General features: G+C 33.9%; 1 protein-coding gene across 6 annotated transcripts in view; it reads left to right on the top strand.

Moving 5' to 3' along the window:
• Positions 1-13,815, top strand: part of U2SURP (U2 snRNP associated SURP domain containing) — a 52,983-nt gene that overhangs the window by 30,696 nt on the left and 8,472 nt on the right. For 5 of the 6 annotated variants that reach the window (XM_081329074.1, XM_081329071.1, XM_081329072.1 and 2 more), the window contains 10 exons: positions 5-168; positions 511-673; positions 1,076-1,155; positions 1,643-1,730; positions 2,768-2,890; positions 4,094-4,250; positions 5,409-5,504; positions 5,716-5,782; positions 7,498-7,660; positions 8,843-8,953. In XM_081329074.1, the coding sequence (XP_081185200.1) occupies positions 5-168; positions 511-673; positions 1,076-1,155; positions 1,643-1,730; positions 2,768-2,890; positions 4,094-4,250; positions 5,409-5,504; positions 5,716-5,782; positions 7,498-7,660; positions 8,843-8,953 (1,212 nt within the window). The remainder of the gene's footprint in view (positions 1-4; positions 169-510; positions 674-1,075; positions 1,156-1,642; positions 1,731-2,767; positions 2,891-4,093; positions 4,251-5,408; positions 5,505-5,715; positions 5,783-7,497; positions 7,661-8,842; positions 8,954-13,815) is intronic. The other variant, XM_081329073.1, reaches the window with a different exon arrangement.

Raw genomic sequence — 13,815 nt, 5'->3', positions numbered from 1 at the left:
TTAGGGTGATGCTCCAACCAAATGGAGGACTGAAGACTTTCGCATGTTTAAAAATGGTTCCTTTTGGAGGCCACCCCCTTTAAATCCATATCTCCATGGAATGTCTGAAGAACAGGAACCTGAAGCATTTGTGGAGGAGCCAAGCAAGAAGGGTGCACTTAAGGAAGAGTAAGCATCTTTAAAGAGCCTAATGTACCCAGTTTTTCTCTAGACTAAAACAGACCATCTACAGTATTCCCCCATATTTAGTAATACCTAATATTCAAATTCAGTTGTAAGAAGATCCAATTTTATGTTTTCTTTTTGGAACAGCATTTCATAATCCCTTAACTTTTTTTTTATCCCTTGCTGACTAAAGATGACAAAATATGTTCTTAGTTTCAGTAAAATTAATCTAATACCAGATTGTTTTTAGTTATTTTGATTCTGAAACAATATACACAACTCGTTTATAAATATAAAGGAAACCATGTTGCTAAGTGTTCTAAAAATTTGAAACTGAAATTTTAGACAGAGGGACAAATTAGAGGAAATCCTGCGTGGGTTAACACCGCGTAAGAATGATATTGGAGATGCAATGGTTTTCTGTCTTAATAATGCTGAGGCTGCTGAAGAAATAGTGGACTGTATTGCAGAGTCATTGTCCATCTTGAAAACGCCACTCCCTAAAAAGGTATGTTCGATCTCTACGTGATTTTGATTCTGACTGACATTGAATTGGTATTTATTTATAACCATGAAAGGACAATTAACATGTTTTACTAAATATTTACTTGATCAAAGTTAAAATCTGTTAATGGCCATAACCATATTATCGTAATAAAATTTTAGCCCGTTTCCTTTTCAGGAAAAAATTACTAATCATTTTAAAGTTTTAACATTATTTTTCCAATGTAGAAAAAATTATGATAGTTTGATATATTTGAACAGCACTTGGTACTGTATTACATTTTTTAGAAAAAGATTTTTTCTAAGATATCTATTGTATTGTTTTATATTCCTGTTAATGGGGTAAAATATTTCTCTTAATACAAATAAAATTAACAGTAGCTAACTTAATTCTGTATTTTTATAGATTGCAAGATTATATTTGGTTTCTGATGTGTTGTACAACTCTTCTGCAAAAGTTGCCAATGCTTCGTATTACAGAAAATTGTAAGTATGAAGTTTTAAACTCTTTTGAAAAAAAAATACTGCTTGTGATCTATAAAATTTGCATATACTATCTGCTTGCTCTATATTGACACTTAACATAATCTGCAGGAATCACCACATTTTCAAAAAAAGTGTGCATTGCATTTTGACCAAAGCAGCATTTGTGTCTATTGACTTTTCTCCTCTGGTCAGTTTAAATTTTCTGCTGTAACTTGCAGTTAGAGATAGCTAAAGAGTATTGTTTTACTATTGTATTTTCTACATGTATATGTGCATGTACAATATATTTTTAATGGTGGATTGAATTGTAACTATAAAACAACTATATTCTAGAATTAACTTGACACCATTTTCCAACTAGGTGTTCAGAGTTTCTTTGCGTGGAAACTTGGGGAAATATTTATATAATTCTTCATTAAGTTGGCTGACTTTCACAGTGCAATTCTTTATACTGTATATGTCTAACGTATGAAAACTGTCTTTTCAGTTTTGAGACAAAACTATGTCAGATATTTTCTGATCTGAATGCTACCTACCGAACAATACAAGGCCATTTACAGTCTGAAAACTTTAAGGTATGTGCATGGTTATTGTTGACGTGACATGAGCAGAATACCTCAGAATTTACATAGTTAACAAATTTTCAAGGAGGACATAAAATATATTGGCCTACTCATACAATAAAATAACAAATACATAATATAAATGGCAAAATAAATATAGGCATTTGTGTATCATCATTTAAAATATTAGGGGAAAATTATCTTCGCCAGGAACCAAAACATTAATATTGTAGATAACACGGCAAACTCTCTTGGGAGAGAAATTTGTAAGGAAGCTGCCACAAATGTGAATCCTCATTAGAGAATTAGATTATAACCTGCTAAAGAAATAATTATAAGGCTAGATAAAGAATCAGATTTTTAATAGGTTTCAAAAGGCAGTGGCTTTCTCCAGAAAAATGGCTATTCAGCAAGAATTCTACTTAGCTCTAATTCTGAGGATCTATTTTATACCAAGTATTGGTAGCTGTGATGGCAAAGTTAGAATGTAGTATTGCAGACTAACTGCCCACTGAAGAAGTTTGGTCTTGACCAGCAGGGTTGATTCAGCTTTCCATCCTTACAAGGTTGGTAAAATAAGGATCCAGATTAGGGACAATATGCTGAATTTGTAAATCACAAAGCAAACTACAAAGCAAAACATTATGAAGCGATATGTAAATCTAAATGCTATTGCTAAATTAGCTTTGCTTTGACCTCAAACTGATTATTAAATAAACAATTTATAAACACAAAATTACCGTACTTTAGTGGTCTGAATTGATGCTTTCATGTTAGGTTAGAGGAAAGATGTCAGGTATTCTCTAGACCAAGCTGTATTTAACCATCTTATTTTTTTAAAAAATGTTCTCTGTTGAAAAAGACATTAAAAGTACAAATAGTACAATCAGCATCCCATGGTTTATCATTGTTTCCCAGTCAAAATTAGCAAATCCATCAAAGCAGGAGTGACTATGCTGTAAAGGCACATGCTAAATAGATGTATAGCCTTGTATTTATTGTTAAAGTACTTCTCAATACAAATGACTAGCATTGTTTACTACTTTTAGCAACGGGTAATGACATGCTTCAGAGCATGGGAAGACTGGGCGATTTATCCAGAACCATTTTTGATCAAACTACAGAATATTTTCTTGGGGCTTGTAAATATTATTGAAGAAAAAGAAACAGAGGTAAGTATGAGATAAGATCCTTATTGATACTATTGATCTGGAAGCAAACGAGAACCTTAAAGGTAAAGGTAAGGAAGAGCTTTTGGCAGAGGTTTGTACTAGGACTCTAGAATATGAAGGCTTCTATCGGTTCCCAGTTGAAACTCCCCGTTGATTTGAGGTTGCATAAACACATATTTTTCTGTTTATGAATGTTAACATTGTCCATACCTTTGCCTTTGAACTAGCTCATTTACCTGTTACGTATTGGAAATTGCTTGGAACCTGAAGCACGTGCATTGCCTCTTTATCAGTTTTCAGGTGTGTGTTTGGATGTGAGAGGGAGAGAGAATTCTAAAATATCTGAATGTTTGAAATCAGCCTCTCACCTCTTCCATATTATGGGTGCAGTTGGAACAATAGGATCTTTAAGAGACAGCGTTATGTAGGCATTTATGTTAGCATTGTCCTAAATATATAGAACTTGCTTCAAGAGTTGTTAGAGCCAAGATCTTTTGTCTTCTAGTCCTGCTGTAAAGTTTCTTATGGGTACAAAGAGGAACAGTTTGAAAATTGAATTAAAAGTTGTTTCATTTTGTAATTAAAGTGGAAGATACAAAATACCATGTTACGCTTAAAATGATTGTATTACTTTTACCATGAATATATTAGTTGCTGTTTATATTGTTGTAAATTCATGTGTAAAATGTGAAATATAGGAGATGGTCTAATATGTTTTTTTGATATAAAGATACTTAAAGTATCTGCTATTTAAACTTGTGTGTCTTTAAGAAAAATTGTAATCAGAGAATAATTTCTGGGAATTAAAAACTGCTTGAATATGAACTAGCTTTGCACAGTGGTGATTAGATTATTCTGTATTGGGTTGTACTCACTTGCCACTGCACGCATAGCATCACTGTAATGCATATATTCATGTGTATCTATTTCTAAGATTCACTTATTTCTTTCTTGAGCTTGAAAGGTTATGTGATTTGGGGTATATAGAGCAGACGTTTTGAAGGGTAGGCACAGAAATTTGTTTTTTCTTCTGTTTGGTGTGTGAGAAATTGTTTTACATACGAACTGGCCCAAATTAACAGACCTATGTAAGGCTTTTGAATTGAAGTCACAAGCTGAAAAATTCTATGTGATGAAATGAAGAAGTAAGGACTTGAGAAAATACTAGGATTATATTTATCTCAGTGTTTGTTTTATTCTCAGGAAGTACCTGATGATCTTGATGGAGCTCCCATTGAAGAAGAACTTGATGGTGCTCCACTAGAAGATGTGGATGGAATTCCTATTGATGTCGCTCCAATCGATGATCTTGATGGAATCCCTATTAAATCAATTGATGATGATCTTGATGGAGTACCTCGTAAGCAATGTTTTAATTTAGCACCTAGTTAGAAGCATACATCTTATTATAAAATTATGTTATATGCAAATGAAAAAGTTAATATTTTTAATTACAATATTTATTTGATTCAATTTTAATGCAGATAATTGTGGGCTATATTTTAAGGAATAGCAAATCAGTATAATAATCTAGTAGTTACTCTGAAGAAAGATCTTTCATGCAGAATTAATTTGAAAGCATATGAAAACCGATCTGGTGTAAAATAATATATATATATTAAAATCTGCCTAGATTTATTAACATTTCAGTTCTTGCAAATACCTGGATTTAAATCCAGGGTGGGTTTGGACGTTAAAATTGGATACACAGGCCTTTCTAGTTATTATAATATTTATTTGCGCAAAGAGAGCTAATGGACTTTTTAGCTGACATATTTTTATATGAAGTTACTTTTGTGAATTCTACCTGAATTTTCAGAATTTTGAATATGCATGGTGAGATGAAGTTTATTCGGGCAGAAAATGGCATTCTTATATTAGATCAGGGTTCCCAACCCCCCAGGCTACGGCCCAGTTCCAGGCTCCCGCCCGTTCAGAACAGGGCTGCAGAATCAGTGGGCAAGTCCGTGCATGCAGCTTCACATACAAGTCAGGGCAAGCGCACATGGCGAAGCTCCATTTGTGTGAGCTGTGGTGCCTATGCCCGCCACTTGTGCAAATGGAGGTGCATTCATACACATGCGCACCTCTGCTCGTGCTGAACCATTCCCTTACCCCCCCCCCCAGCAGTCCACAAAGCCAAAAAGGTTTGAGACCGTTCTATTAGATTACTTCACCTGTCTGAATTCCTTTCTTTTTTCCTCTGGATGATTGAGAGTTCCTCTAGAACTGTTTTTGGCAGCGTTCTAAATTACAGGGAGAAGGCAAACTAAGAGAGTTTCTTTTGAGGGAGTGGAAGTCTGCTTGTAGAGCATTTAGTGCAACTTATCAGGGGGTCAATTCTGTTGAAAATATTGGGGCATACTTTTCACTATGCATAAGATTTCTTCTGCCTTTCAGAGTAATCTGGGGAACATTAAACTTTTTTAAAGTTGGATTTTCTTATTGAAGTGTTCTAAAATAGAGCATATTTAGGGTTGTATTACATCATGTTTTGCATAATACTTATATTCAATAGTGGATGCATCTGAAGAATCTAAAAAGAATGAGCCAATATTTAAAGTTGCTCCTTCAAAATGGGAAGCAGTTGATGAGTCTGCCCTTGAAGCTCAAGGTTAGTTCCTATTTAAGCCCTGTTGGTTTTTTTTGTTTGCTGGCATTATTAAATATTTTCATGCTTAATATTAATAAAATAGTACACAGATACCACTCACACTCTGAGTAGTGCCATTAAATAAACGTTTAGGAAGTTACAAGAATTTAGAATATCTACAAATTTCTCATATATATTGACATTTTTATACAATAATTAATTGTCATCCTAGCGGTAACAACATCTAAATGGGAGCTGTTTGACCAGCATGAGGAATCAGAGGAAGAAGAAAATCAGAAGTAAGACCATTTTTTCCCTAGTTACTCTATCTTAAGCATACTAAATGGAATAAAAATGTTTTGTGATTTTCATAAAACAATAGAGTTTCTTGGTTACCTCTGGAGTCTGTATAAGGGATAGTAGAATCCACATATTTCTTTCAATATAAAAATATTCAGGGAGGAAGGAGGAAACAAAGAATAACTTATGCAATATCTATTGCAACTTTCACATCTCCAAATTGAAGCAAAATTAACAAAACTTTCAATTCAGATACACTTCAAAGAATTCATGCAAACAAATACATTTTTCCCCAAAAGAAATTCTGATTGCATTAATTAAGTATTGGTTTGAATGAATTGTGTGCCAAAATGGCCATTCTGAAAGGGCAATAATAGAGTAATAAATATAAGTAGTGCATGCATCCTATTGTCCTTGAAGCAGGTTTCATCTTCTAAGATGAAGTGATCTTTTCACTGTGCATTTGGGTAGAATGTCTCTGGAAAAAGTAGAAGCATTGGCTCTGTAGAGTATGCATTCTGGATATATTTCATTGCCTGGCTTATTCGCAATTGTGTTAGGTTTTGGCATTATGCATGTATTTTCATTCACCAAGCTCATGACATGCCTCTCTGAGCTGGCCTGGAATATGAAAAGTCAATAAGAATAAGTTTTTAACGTCTTTCATTATCAGAAGTATAGTGAATACTCTCGGATTTTTGGAAATATAGACAGGACTTCATATCACTACAGTCCACTATGTCAAAGTTCACAAATAGCTCCTAAAAAGTTGCCTAATAGGATGATAAATTGACAACACATTCAGGTTAAAGTTAAAATAGAGCCTTGAATTATTAAAAATGTCACACATGTATAACAGTAACTTTAGAATATGATGCTTTTTATTAAATTGTGCTGCTTATAATACAAATCTTTGATGGAAGAGGGACTCCATTTCTAAGAAACAAAGCCAGATCTAAACATGCCTTATCTTTTTCATTATCTTTAATATCCCTCTTTTTGTATATGGCATGAATTATACATATGGAATTATTTTGAAGTTTACAACCCAGAATCCCCTCTCAATTATCTGAATAATTTTAGGCTGTATAAAATGCTTCTCACGATGCATTGCCTCTAGTCTCTGCTTCTCAAATTTTCCAACCCCGCCCCCCCAAGTGACTGTATGTGGTATGTGTATTTCTATCCATTCCCACCACTGTCACATAACTGTAGTGAGATTAGGCTAAGAGATATTAGAGATACTCAAGTCGAGATTTCAATCTTTAGTTCCCCAATCTTAGTCCAGGTTTCTGCCACTGTACAACATTTTCAGTTCATCTCTTGTATTTTATATAGCTGACATCAATATGTTCTGATTGAATTATTCTAGGTGTCCTGGGCAGAACTTTGATATTATGCCATTACATTGTATTGCATTTAAAATGTTTGGACTTACAGTCTTAACAGATTTTATATCTAATAAGCTTTACCTTATATGTTGTCTTTAGGTATGAAGAAGAAACATAAAAATACATTGTTTTCCTTGCCCTTTCCTTCCTCAACTATATTTTTTTAGTTTTTAAAATTGCATATAGATTGTATAATGAGTCCCATCAATGTGCTCTTATTTTATGATAAATACTTTCTTGGGAAGTGCTGCCTGTTATAATTTATAATTCTTTCTATTGTACTTAAATTAAGAGAATCATTGTGTTATTTCTGTTATTTTAAGCCAAGAAGAAGAAAGTGAAGATGAGGAGGATACTCAAAGTTCTAAATCTGAGGAGCACCACCTTTATTCCAATCCGATTAGAGAAGAAATACCTGATTCAAAGTCATCAAGCAAATTCTCAGAAATGAGTGAAGAAAAGCGTGCCAAACTCAGAGAGATAGAGGTATGTTTGTCAAAACAGTGATACAAACATAATTTATGTAAATAGTGGTAAATAAAATCAAGTGAGCAGCAAAATGGTTTAACAATGAAAATAGTACCAGCTTCCTCTCTTTCTAACAGTCGATTTTAAGTCTTTAGTCCTAGAAAGCTCATTTGTAGATACGTACATTTAAAATTTTTGAAAACTTTTATAATTAAACTTTAAAAGACCCAATAGATATTATTCACTTATTTGGATATTATCCCCTTAAAGCTAAAATATGTTCAATATATTTTATGGAGTTAATATTTAAAAGTTTTAATCTCCATGTGCACCCACCCAAATCTGAAGGGAATTTGATAGCAAATAGGGAAAATAATTGAATAAAGAAATGCTTTAATCATAATCACTAAAGTATTATAGGTTAATTAAAGTACCTTCTCAGATTATTTTTAATATTCCTTTCAAATATATACTTAAATATCCTTTCTAAGTAAAAATACCCATTGAATAGTATAATTCTATTGTGTAGTGTATAATATAATTTTGACCCTTATATTGTTATGGGTCTTTATCAAACTTTTAAAAGTGCATCCAAAACTAGTTGAGAATTGGGTGGTTATAAATGATTATTTTCTTCTCTTTAAAACACTGTAGATATATTTAGGTATAATTCTAATCCTAACTTTATATAAATGAGTCTTAGGTGGTGTACATTGTTCTCCTTATCTGATATGAACCCAGGGGGAGAAAAGTACATTGAAGAACACTGATATACAGTTCAATGTTGTACCTGATCTCCAAACTGTAGTTACTGAAGCAGGGTAACTTCAAAATACATGAAGTTGGCTTGTTTCATTTTTGTCTCTATTTAGATGTTATTCTAAATTATGTTGAGTTTAGATAAATGAGCTTCTGATCTCATAATGATGGAAGAAGGAAAAAGAAAGAAAGAAAGTCTGGTAATGTAACAAAGTAATACTCTTTTACATAGTTTTAGAGTTAAATCCATAGATTTACCAGGATTGTTCAAAACCTGAATCTTGTTATAGGTATTTGTAATTGCAGAGTTGCTTAGAAGAATGTTTCAGCCATCTATGTCACAGTTAAAACTAAATTAAAACAGTATTTTGCTTTTCTGCCTTTTACAAACTTGCAGATAAATGTTTTTTCTTTTGTTTTTGTTTTTTAAATTGGTCTCAGTTGAAAGTAATGAAGTTTCAAGATGAATTGGAATCTGGAAAAAGACCGAAGAAGCAAGGCCAGAGTCTTCAGGAACAAGTTGAACACTACCGGGACAAATTGCTCCAGAGGGTAAGTAGTGTTTACAATTTAGAATTTTACATTAGTTTTCAGTGGCTTGGATAAAGTATTTTAATAATAATTCTGCCACCACTACCTTTTAGTTATGATATATTGTGGCTTGTATGAGTAATGAACTCAAGTGAATAGTTTCTTCTGCACTCCCCACTCTGACTTCAGAAAAGGACACCAAAATGCAAAGTAAGGAACTTTGGTTGCTTGACATATAGCGTATGTCCAATTTGTAGTAGTTATACTAAAAAAAATGGCACAGCATACATTTTTTATTACTTATTTGAAGAAACTATAGATCAAATGAATGGGATGGAATAAAATTCTAAGGCCCCCAAGAATCACCTGGTGGTGAGATGAGTGGCAAACAAATTTAACAAACAAATAAATGTTCCACTAAACAGCATGAAATATCTTATGGTTTCCTTGCAACCATGCCAGAATAAGAGTCAAAATCTATAGTTATGCTTTTTTTTCATTGATACATGGTTACAGAAAAAAATCTGTTTCATATAATGACCGTCTATAGGTCAATGCACTTCAGTTATCCTTTTCTCAGATCATAGGTCAATACAGCTTAATGTTGTACACAGATTTTGTAATAGCTGTTTAGGATTTCAGAAAGTTACATCTTCCTGTGAAGACATACTGAATCTTTAAACAGTTGTATATCAATATATCTTCTTCTGTGTGCAAAGCTGTGTCCTGTGATGTATGCTTAAAGCTGTCTTTTGTACTGAGCTATGTTTATGTTAATTTAGAATATGACATAAAGCAGACATGTCAAACTCACGATGTCATGTGATGTTGTGTGATGTATCGGAGCTTTTTCCCCGTTGCCGGCAATGGGGTGGGCATGGTTCCCTGGTGACGTGTCCAGCCCGCGGGCCGGCAGTTTGACACCCCTGGCATAAAGACACTTGTTTGCAGTTAATAAACAATGTGAATTCAGATAAAGATTTATTTCCACATAATACTTTTACTAAATTTCTTTACTAATATGTAATTGGGCTCATGTAAAGATACTTAGCTCAGTCTCTTCTAGCACATAAATTGACAGTTTTGTACCGGTGCGTTAAAGATGTTTGAAAACATGATTGTTTTACTTAATTTTAATAAATTATTTATAATTTATAAACCATTTATACTAATAAATCATACACAGAAACAGCTAGTGTTGGGCAAATAATTCTCTATTCAGTCAGGCAACATGTACTGAAAACACTGGAGATAGAACATCATAGGCAGAGGGGGAGGGGCCAGCGCCGTGGCGGGACAACATCCTTTGGAAGCTCCCGAAGGATTGTCGCTTTTCAGCTGTTTGGGGGATCTGTCTGAGTTTCAGACAGATCAGAGCTGTCCTGTAGGGACGGTGAAGAAGGGAGGCACAGTTTTGGCACCACAGGAGAGATCGCAACCTGCTGGAGAGCCGACGGAAGCTTCCTGGACCAGCAGCTGTCAGACGGCCATTGCGAGCTGTCACAAGCCAGGGCAGTCACTTGGAAGATCTTGAAAGTAAGTTTTGGAGGATTGCCTGGTTGACAAGATTGAGAATCCTTAAATGCTGGAAACTGTTGGAGGGGGGAATAAGAAGAATTTGAAGCTGTGGAGAAGTGGGGGAGGGGAGCGGATTTTTAAACTGCTCCTCTCCTGGAACTGCAGTGGCGGATAACAATGGAAGGCAAAAGAAGGTAATGAATCAAGTATCTCGGCTGAGAATACCCTTGAAGCTTAAGAAAAAAGGGAGCCTTTACCTTTACCTTAAGTTACCTTGAATGATAGCTGCTGGACTGACTGATAAGAAGTTTACAGAGTTTTTTTTTTTTTTTAGTTTGCGGAATGGTGGATTGTTTTTTACTTTGATTTTTTTTCTTTTGGACTAAGGCACAGAGACTGAAACGAACAAAGAGCGTAACCTGTATGGATTAATTTCTTTTTTTTTTAAGATATAAGGATATTTGGCTTTTTCCTTCTCTTTTTCTTTCCTTTTCCCTTTTTACTCACCTTTACTTGTTGCTGAAATTTTTCGTACTCTTTTTTTTTTTTTTTGGAGTACATTTGGATTATAATACCCCATCGACATTTGGATTACAAACTACCGGAGAAAATGAAGAAGACCACAACACACCCAGCAACTGCTGCCCTAATATCACAGAGTCTGGTGGCACAGAAATCACTGGACAACACAACGCAGCAACATAGATCCAACATGGAATTGAAAAATATGATACTGGCTCTACACAAAGACTTCAAAGAAGGGATTGGCAAACTAGAAGAGGACCTAAAAGAGGTCAAAGAACTGATGGAGAAAAATGAACAAAGATTGCAACAAGCGGAAGAAAGAATTGAATTAACAGATAAGAGACTAGAGGAGATTGATAATCAACTTACATTAACAGACAGGAACCAGGAGAAAATGATCATTGCTTTAGAGATGGATAGAGCTGATTATTATTTAAGATTCCAAAATGTTGAAGAAAAGGGAGAGAACCTAGCAGATGTAATGGCGGGAATATTAGCAGAAGCATTGGAGGAAAGCAAGGAAAAGATAATTAATGATATAGATGAGATATTTAGAATATACACTAGATATGCAACGAGAAATACTCTCCCCAGAGAGGTGCATATAAGATTTACTAAAAAAGCATTAAGGGTAGATATACTACAGAAGATGAGAAATGTTAAAATAAAATATAAAGGAAGAGAGAGTGATGTTAAAACAGATCCCAAGAAGAGTGAGAGACCTGAGAAAGGAGTATCAATTTCTGACAAAATGCTTAATTAAAAAGGGATAAATTTTAGATGGTTAATACCAGAAGGAGTAATGATAAATTGGCAAGAACAGAGACATAGACTGGACACAATAGAGATAGCAGAACTTTTCTATGATCAATACTTTGGGCAGCAAGAAGAAAGGCTGAGAGGGGAAAGAGTAATCAGACAGCAAGGAGACGAGACAAGAGAAGCAACGCAGTAAGTATAGCATAGAACAGGAGGAAAGGGTGTTGAGAGAAGGGACAAGAGCAAAAGAGGCAAAAGAGCAAAGAGAGATGAGAATAACGAGAGCAACTAAAACTTCAAATAAATAATCATGGAAGAAGAAATAAAAGCAATTTCGATAATGAATTTGGCTATAAAAAGAAAAAGAACACTAAATAAATTGGGGAAATTAAAAATGGATATAATTTGTTTACAAGAAGTTCATATTAACAAACAACATAAAAATCTACTAGAATATCCAAAATTGGGAGAATTATATACCTCACTTGCAGATCAGAGTAAAAGAGGTGTAGTATTATATATTCAAAAAGCAATACAAACTACATTGTTATATTCAGATGAAGAAGGGCGAATTTTAATGGTGGAAGTAATTATAAATTGTAAAAAAACTTTATTGGTAGTGATTTACGCCCCAAATGAAAACCAAGAAAATTTGTATTCAAAATTACACCAGAAAATAATAGAATTGGAATTTGAAAGCATATGTATGATTGGAGATTTCAATGCTATTGTAAAGGCCAGGCTGGATTATAATACGACAAAAAAAAAAATAAGACCCTAAGGAGAACACTTCCAAAATCTTTTCATAATATGGTGGACGAATTAAATATACTAGATGTTTGGAGAGAAAAATATCCAGAAAAGAAGCAATATACATTCTATTCTAACCGACACCTGTCCTGGTCGAGAATAGATATGATATGGACATCAATAGACTTATTTACAAGTACACAAAATATAAACATAGCAACAAGCACGTGGGTGGACCACAACCCAGTCACAATTACATGGAAGGGACAAAAAAAAGAAGATGGACATTAAATCAAACTGTATTGAATGAAAAAGACTTCCAGCAATATATGGAAAAAGAAATGACTTTCTTCTTTAAGGAAAACAAAACAGAAGATACCTCACTTCAAAATGTCTGGGATACGGCGAAAGCGTACATGAGAGGACTTGCTATATCTTATATGGGGAAAAAGAATAAACAGAAAAGACAAATTAGGGAAGAACTGGAGGAAGAATATAAGACTCTTGAGAAAGAATTACAGAAAGATACACAAAACAAAAAGATAAAAAATTTAATGGAGTTGAACAAGCATAAAATGAACTTAATAGAAAATGAAGAGGTGGCAAGGAAAATAAAGGCAGCTAAACAAACCTTTTTTGAACATGCAAACAAACCAGGGAGATGGTTGACATATAAAATTAAAAAGGAGAAAAAGAAGAGATGGATTAAACAACTAGAAGATGCCAAGGGGACTTTACAACACCGGAATGAAGAAAAGAAAAAAATAGCTTGGGAATATTATGAGAATTTATACAAGCAACAAGTAGTTTCAGATGATAGGATAAAACAATTCTTGGAAAAAACAGAGATACCTAAGATACCAGAGAAATTTAAAAAGCTACTAGAAGAGAAAATAACAATGATGGAATTAACAGAAGCAATTAAAAAACAAAAGAATGGCAAAACACCAGGACCAGACGGGCTACCAGCGGAACTATATAGAACATTGCAGGAACTGTTAGGCAGTGTAATGCTGGAACTCTATAATGAACTCCTCTCTGAAGCTAAGATACCAGATTCGTGGTTGGAAGCACTTATTACCCTGATACCAAAGGAAGAAACGGAAATACAGAAAATAAAGAACTACACACCGATTTCCTTGCTGAATGTGGACTATAAAATATTCGCATCAATCATGGCTGAAAGGCTTAAAAAGTTCCTAAACAAATTTATACATATGGATCAAAATGGGTTCCTGCCCAAAAGACAGATTAGAGACAATATGCGAATTATATTAAACACATTAAATATTGTGAAACACATCCTGAAAAACAGATGGCATTGATGTTTT

This window comes from Vipera berus (genome assembly GCF_964194415.1).
Source record: "Vipera berus genome assembly, chromosome: 5".
Taxonomy (NCBI): Eukaryota; Metazoa; Chordata; class Lepidosauria; order Squamata; family Viperidae; genus Vipera; species Vipera berus.
The sequence above is the reverse complement of the archived record's forward strand: the minus strand, read 5'-3'. Positions and strand labels throughout refer to the sequence as shown.